We start from the raw sequence: 7,582 nt of genomic DNA, 5'->3' as shown, positions 1-7,582 counted from the left end.
TCAGCAAACCTGGGTCCCTGAAGTTTTAATGTGCAATTTGAAAATCCCTCCAGTTTCTCCAGTTGTTGGATTCAAATAGCATATGGTATGCATTGCAGAGAGCCCTCCACAGGCACAACACGGCTAGTTTCCGTCTTCAGTGAAGCCCCATCATCCACCGACATGGATGCTCTCCAAGGATAAATCACTGGGCTTAAAGAAAGGGTTTGTTTGTGGATTGTATTCCTTCAGTTGGAGTCCTCTCAAAACTGGACGGTTTTCCATTCCCTCGGTTTCACTGGGGCCACGAGAGGCGTAAGCGGTTGCAGATGTCGAAACGCCTACTCTTCTGGGAGGGTTTAGTTTCTGGTAACACGCTTTTGAGGAGAAAAAGATGAATTCTAGGTCTGTGTGAAGGCTGTTGTGTTCTTCATAGACCAGAGGAGAACTTTGTGGTGGTTTTACCCAGCTGCACTAAGAGGGTAAAACAAAACTGGAAAATAGATGCCCGTGCTCTCATCTTTGGTGTTGCATTTTATGTCACCCGTTGTCTTGCGTGAGGACTGGCATGTCTTTTTAGTGTGTCTCGGATATTATTTTCAGTATCTTCCTTTTAGCCCTTGTTTCCATAATTTTCCAATGGCATCACCAGGTTTGAGTAGAGGAGCTCTGCGTCTTCACTCCCTCTGGTTGGCTCCACTAGTCTCAAATATTTGAGCTTGGGGACCAGAATGAGTCTTGTGTTGCCCGCGCCATCCACCTTTCTCTGGGCATCTGCCGTAGTTTGAAGGGTCCAGTGTTAATCCTGATGTTCACATGAGAACATTGTGGCTGGTTTTGCATTATTCATCTGCCCTGGACTCTTCCCATCGCATCCCTCCACCAGCTCTCCATCATTTTCACCCTATCTTGTCATCTCTACGTGTACAGGTTTTGTTTTCTTTCATACCTAGTTCTCCCCACCATTCACACCTGTAATCCACTCCCCATCCCCATTTTCAGGGTGGCCAGGCTTCCAAACCCCACCCTTCACATGGTGCCTTCAGACAACCTGGCGGTTTTTTTCATTTTGAAAAACGGTGGGGCTGGAAGGGAGGTTTTTACCTTTCTTGGAGAGAAAGATACCTGCTTTATTTGCCTAACTTTGATCAAGAGCTGTCAGTAACCCCATCTTTGGAGTCTGGTGTGCTAAATACCTATTTTCCATCTCCTGTGTGTTGAAGCTTCTGTTGTATTGTGAAATTATTGGAGAGCATCTGTGCCCTTTTCTAGCTTGGGAAACCTCTAGTGCATCGTTCTACTGTGTGAAAGAAACACAGATTTGGAATAATTCAGTCTGTCATCATAGGAGATACCTTAGAGGGTGACGGGAAAAACCTTTCTGATACCAGGGTGGAGATGGACAAGGTTCTGCCACAAGATGCCCTGGCTCTTGACTTGCCTCTATGGGTCTTTAATGTGTCTAGTGCTGCTTTAGTGTGGTTGTCGTCTTGTGACTGTTGCCGAGTGTTGGTCATTCAAAATGACATATAAAGATCGTAAAATAGTTTATAAAATGACATGTCTTCTTTCAGAATCAGCTGTGTTCAGAAAACATTCAGGAAAAAGGGAGAAACTGTGGAGGCTCTCAGAAGTAAGAACGTTTTAGCTTTTTAGCTGCTTATCAGATGCAGAGGAGCAATAGCTGAACTGTTGAGGGGTCTTTTGTGTTTCAGTTCGGGCTTTTTGGTTTCTTTTAGTGGGGTGGGACCTTGGAGCGTGAATGCCAGATGTGCCTGTGTGTGTGTCTTCTCCCATCGCTTTGGCTGTAATCTTGTTTAAAACGGTACCCCAAAAAGAGGAGCCCTTCCACCACTAAAGAAAGCCTGCTGGCATCGTCCCCGTTAGTCCTCCTCTGCTCCATGTTGTTAGTGATACGAACTTCCCTGCCCCATCTCCCTGATCTTTTCATCTCGTTTCCCCGTGTGGCTTTTAACTGCGGCCACCCCGCAGCCAGCGCAGGGACCGTCCCGGCCCCAGCGGTCCCCTGCCCCCCTGGGGTGCAGAGGTAAGGCGTCCCCTTGATGCATTATGAGTAAATGCATACCCCATATGTCAGTATTTGAATTTACCTCTGCGGTAGGAGCCGGCTCCGGGTGCCGTGAGCACATCGCTAACGTCTCCTCTTTCCTTCACGCCTGCCTCGGGGACCAGATTTATCCTTCGACATCTACGAGGGTCAGATCACGGCTCTGCTCGGGCACAGCGGGACTGGGAAGACGACGCTGATGAACATCCTTTGCGGGCTGTGTCCGCCCACGGATGGTGAGCTTCTCTGGTCCTAGCAGATTTTGAGTACCCCGCTTTCAAAAACCGAATTCTTAGTTACAGTTATTTCAGGATGCACCACATTTTTCTCTGGATAACGTCTGGAAGAGTCCGCTTTAGATTCATGTCCGTGTTACTCTGCTCTCTGGCTGTAAAAAAACCTCTGGGGTGAGTGCTCCTGGCTTTTGTTTTTTAGGGTTCGTCTCTGTCTATGGGCACAAAGTTTCTGAAATCGATGAAATGCTTGAAGTGCGGCAAATAGCAGGCGTGTGCCCCCAGTCTGACATCCACTTCGATATATTGACCGTGGAGGAGAATCTCTCCATATTTGCTGCGATTAAAGGAATCCCGCAGAACGATTTGATACAAGAGGTAAGTCAGCTGGGCACAGCCACTGTCTTACATGTTCGTTTTTCCACCCGTAGGGCAAAATAGCCGCCGATTGTACAGATATTCCCTTAAGTTTGCAGGGGAATGCTACTCTGAGTATAAGAGACGAGGAGGCAGAGTACGGTCAGATGTTCTTACATAGATAAGTTGTTCGTTTTTCCTAGGAAACTAAAACGCTTGTGAAACATTTTAAATCCTAGCATTTCGGTTCAAGTGGAGACGCCTTTTAACTTCTTCAGGTTTGCTGGAGCTTAAGACCCCGCTGTGGATGCACGGGTTCGTTAGCAGGGCGCACGGTTCGGATACAGAACGCACTCTGAATTAGGAACGGTTCACTTCGATGTTACTTGTTAATAATCTGGTTAAAACAATTGATACAGCTTTTTTTTTTTTTTTCTTTTTCTTTTTTTTCCTTTTTTCCTTTTTCCTTTTCTTTTTCCTTTTCTTTTTCCTTTTCTTTTTCCTTTTCTTTTTCCTTTTCTTTTTCCTTTTTTCTTTTTTTTTAACAATAAATGGTGTTTCTTATGTGTTAAAGGTGCAGAAGGTGTTGTTAGATTTGGATATGCAGCCTATCAGAGACAACCAAGCGAAAAAATTAAGTGGGGGGCAGAAGAGGTTTCTTTCTTTTTTTTTCTTTTTTTCTTTCTTTTTTTTTCTTTTTTTCTTTCTTTTTTTTTCTTTTTTTCTTTCTTTTTTTTTCTTTTTTTCTTTCTTTTTTTTTCTTTTTTTCTTTCTTTTTTTTTCTTTTTTTCTTTCTTTTTTTTTCTTTTTTTCTTTCTTTTTTTTTCTTTTTTTCTTTCTTTTTTTTTCTTTTTTTCTTTCTTTTTTTTTCTTTTTTTCTTTCTTTTTTTTTCTTTTTTTCTTTCTTTTTTTTTCTTTTTTTCTTTCTTTTTTTTTCTTTTTTTCTTTCTTTTTTTTTCTTTTTTTCTTTCTTTTTTTTTCTTTTTTTCTTTCTTTTTTTTTCTTTTTTTCTTTCTTTTTTTTTCTTTTTTTCTTTCTTTTTTTTTCTTTTTTTCTTTCTTTTTTTTTCTTTTTTTCTTTCTTTTTTTTTCTTTTTTTCTTTCTTTTTTTTTCTTTTTTTCTTTCTTTTTTTTTCTTTTTTTCTTTCTTTTTTTTTCTTTTTTTCTTTCTTTTTTTTTCTTTTTTTCTTTCTTTTTTTTTCTTTTTTTCTTTCTTTTTTTTTCTTTTTTTCTTTCTTTTTTTTTCTTTTTTTCTTTCTTTTTTTTTCTTTTTTTCTTTCTTTTTTTTTCTTTTTTTCTTTCTTTTTTTTTCTTTTTTTCTTTCTTTTTTTTTCTTTTTTTCTTTCTTTTTTTTTCTTTTTTTCTTTCTTTTTTTTTCTTTTTTTCTTTCTTTTTTTTTCTTTTTTTCTTTCTTTTTTTTTCTTTTTTTCTTTCTTTTTTTTTCTTTTTTTCTTTCTTTTTTTTTCTTTTTTTCTTTCTTTTTTTTTCTTTTTTTCTTTCTTTTTTTTTCTTTTTTTCTTTCTTTTTTTTTCTTTTTTTCTTTCTTTTTTTTTCTTTTTTTCTTTCTTTTTTTTTCTTTTTTTCTTTCTTTTTTTTTCTTTTTTTCTTTCTTTTTTTTTCTTTTTTTCTTTCTTTTTTTTTCTTTTTTTCTTTCTTTTTTTTTCTTTTTTTCTTTCTTTTTTTTTCTTTTTTTCTTTCTTTTTTCTTAACAATAACTGGTGTTTCTTATGTGTTAAAGGTGCAGAAGGTGTTGTTAGATTTGGATATGCAGCCTATCAGAGACAACCAAGCGAAAAAATTAAGTGGGGGGCAGAAGAGGCGGCTGTCGGTGGGCGTTGCTGTTCTCGGGAACCCAAAGGTGCGTCTGACGGAGGTGTCCCCCCCCTTGGTGTCGGTTGTACACCGAAGGGTTGGTGCCTCTTCTCAAAACCAACCAATGCATATAACAACACGCGAGATGCAGAAATTATTGCTGTGAGCAACTGTCGCTTTTTCCCCCCTCCTCATTTGTGGTTCAAGCAATTAAAATCACTTCAGTAGGCCAGCTTTTATGCTTGAGGATGTTAATGGCTTAGCTAATGGCAAGTGGCTCTGGATTTGATCTCTGTGAGATAAATAGCGTGGCAAGTTTATGTCGTTTCTGGCAGGTGACACTTAGCCCGCAGTAGGGATGCTGATGGAGGCGTCCCTCGCGAAGCCGTCGCGGGGCAGGATCGGGGGCAGGGAGCTCTTCTGTGTTTGGGATTAATTGTTTCTAGCCTGCAAGAACAGCGACTGCTTTTAGATCTGTATTAAAAAATGACGCGAGTGACAGTTCGCTGGGATTACAAAAGCATGTGTGTGTATATTTAACCATCCCTTAATAGAAGGCTCGAATCCGTAGCTGAAGGCAATTTTATTAGAAACACAACAAAACAGACTACAGCATTAACTTACCGTGTGATTTTTCCATTTGTCACAACAGGAGATGACTGTATTCAAAGCTGCCTTGCTCAGTCTAGGATGGCCCCTATATGTTTTAGAGGACTAACTAGCAGCCATCAGACAGCAAGCCCCGTGTCTCTTAACTTGGGTGGGATTTCCTGAGGTCAGTACCTTGCACGTGGGTGCGGCTTTGCAAACGCTTTTTGGTTTTGCATGAAGGTTTTGCTGCTGGATGAGCCGACTGCGGGAATGGATCCGTGCTCGCGGCACATCGTCTGGAACCTCCTGAAAAACAGAAGAGCGAATCGCGTGACGGTTTTCAGTACCCACTTCATGGACGAGGCCGATATCCTCGCCGGTGAGTCTTGCCGCAAACCCCTGGGTACCGCCTGGGGTACCCAGTCCATAAGCGACAGTCGTGTTATAGAGCAAAAATTGATGCTTCTCTATCGCCATCTACAATTCCCTGACAGGAGGGGGGGGGCTAGAGGCGGGGGGGGGGCGTTTTTTGTCAGGCTCTGGAATGGGCTGCCCAGGGAGGTGGTAGGGTCCCCATCCCTGGAGGTATTTAAAAGAAGGGTAGATAAGGTGCTTAGGGACAGGGTTTAGTGGTGGGATGGCAGAGTTAGGGGAATGGTTGGACTTAAAGGTCTTTTCCAACCAAAGCGATTCTATGATTCTAACAGAGGTATATGCCTTTATTTGAAATCTACAGTTGGTTTTGGGAGTAAATTGACAGTCCTCTGATTTTATTTTTTTTTATTTATTTATTTATTTTGTTTTCTTTCCAGATCGTAAAGCTGTGATTTCTCAAGGGATGTTAAAATGCCTCGGATCTTCTCTCTTCCTCAAAAGCAAATGGGGGATTGGCTACCGCTTGAGGTATTCTTCTTGTGTGATACCTGTTACGTGACACCATCTATTTTTTTAAATTGTTTTCTGATGAAATCTGTAAGACAGCACCCCCTGCCCCCAAAAAGATCCTTTTATCATCTACACTGAATGTTTGGTGCTCTGCTGGCTGCCCAGGGAGGTGGTTGAGTCCCCATCCTTGGAGGTATTCAAAAGAAGGGCAGATGAGGTGCTTAGGGACATGGTTTAGTGGCGGGATGGCAGGGTTAGGTTAACAGTTGGACTCGATGATCTCAAAGGGCTTTTCCAACCGAAGCGATTCTATGATTCTGATACAGGCATAAGGAGGAGAGCAAGCTTTAAAACCCCAATTTCTTGCCGTGCCTTTTCGTAGCATGCACATCGATGCCTATTGCAACACGGAAGCTACGACCTTGCTGATAAGGCAGCACATCCCTGCAGCCAGCCTGATCCAGGAGAACGCCGAGCAGCTCGTGTACACCCTGCCGCTCAAGGACATGGACAAGTTTGCAGGTACTGGTGGTCTCGTTGTGCGGCGGGGTTGAACGGCTGCGGACAAGAAATACGTCAAGCGTGGCGGTGGCCTGCAATTCGTGTCGTATTTTCACTTCTGCATGTAGGTGTTTTTATACGTATTTGTTGTTTGGCTGATGCTCAGGCGGCGAGGTCTTTCTCGGGCGGGTGAGAACCTCGTTACTTCCTCCGGGGTGGGTTGTGGTGTGTTACGAGGGGTGCGGGTACCCGACAGCGAGTGCCAGGGAGGTGCCTTTAGCAAGAAGGGTGAAGCGATCCTTCTGTCTGGGAATCCCCTTGTCCTGCAGAAGCACTATCTCATTGCTGAGCGTTGTAATGAGCCGGGCTGGCCTCCAGCGGGAAGCCAGAAAGCCCCGAGTCCTGCAGGGATCGATCCCCGCCTTGTTGCCAGCTGCGAGGAGCGTTGTGTCGCTGCCTTCGGATTCCCCGGCGGGCGCGTGGAACGCGTGCTGGTTTCACTAGATGGCAGCAATTATCTGAGCCGCCCGACGCGGGGCTCCTTGTTCATCTCCCCAGAGAAAATGGAAGAAACAGCGTGTCCTTCGCGCTATGTGGAAAGCGAAGGGCGAATCGATACCGATGTGAATGCGGCTCAGATTTCATAAATGCTTTTTTCCCCCCGTTGCATTTAACCACTTAATAATTTATCAGCTTTACCTTTAGCAGCCGCTGCATGTACTTTTGAAAAACAGGCGTCCTCAGTTCCCTTGGACTATTTTCAGGAGAAGCTCAGGTTAGGAACATGCCTCAGCCGCTGGGGCAGAAGCAGTCGCGGAGATCTGATGAGCATCGCTGGGTATCTGACTGCTCCTCCCAATTTACGCATTTGCATTTCCCTTCAGTGTGACCTTGGGCTCAGAAGCTCCTCATTTTGTCAAGTCCTTCACTTCATAGGACTGGCAAGAGCCCAGGAGCATTTTTTTATCTCAAGGTGCTCGTAAGTGCTCTCACTCTGAACATCATTTTGGTCTTCAAGCTATGCACACCGTCCAGGATCTCCTGCCCAGTTAAGCTGGCTTTACAGTTCTGGGTATTTATTTATATATATATATATATATATACACACACACATATATATTTATGTGTGTGTGTGTGTGTGTGTAAAAATATATATA

At 42.7% G+C, this 7,582-nt stretch overlaps 1 protein-coding gene across 2 annotated transcripts in view; it reads left to right on the top strand.

Annotated features, from left to right (window-relative positions):
• ABCA5 (ATP binding cassette subfamily A member 5) overlaps window positions 1-7,582 on the top strand; it is a 33,679-nt gene that overhangs the window by 8,689 nt on the left and 17,408 nt on the right. The window contains exons 11-18 of one of the 2 annotated variants that reach the window (XM_035901548.1): window positions 1,554-1,612; window positions 2,173-2,283; window positions 2,483-2,658; window positions 3,212-3,291; window positions 4,455-4,494; window positions 5,280-5,418; window positions 5,852-5,942; window positions 6,307-6,446. In XM_035901548.1, the coding sequence (XP_035757441.1) occupies window positions 1,554-1,612; window positions 2,173-2,283; window positions 2,483-2,658; window positions 3,212-3,291; window positions 4,455-4,494; window positions 5,280-5,418; window positions 5,852-5,942; window positions 6,307-6,446 (836 nt within the window). Of the gene's footprint in view, window positions 1-1,553; window positions 1,613-2,172; window positions 2,284-2,482; window positions 2,659-3,211; window positions 3,292-4,374; window positions 4,495-5,279; window positions 5,419-5,851; window positions 5,943-6,306; window positions 6,447-7,582 lie in introns of both variants that reach the window. The other variant, XM_009646150.2, reaches the window with a different exon arrangement.

Source organism: Egretta garzetta, unplaced genomic scaffold (genome assembly GCF_000687185.1).
Source record: "Egretta garzetta isolate BGI_Z169 unplaced genomic scaffold, ASM68718v1 scaffold19, whole genome shotgun sequence".
NCBI lineage: Eukaryota > Metazoa > Chordata > Aves > Pelecaniformes > Ardeidae > Egretta > Egretta garzetta.
This window is presented reverse-complemented; position numbering and strand designations above follow the sequence as displayed.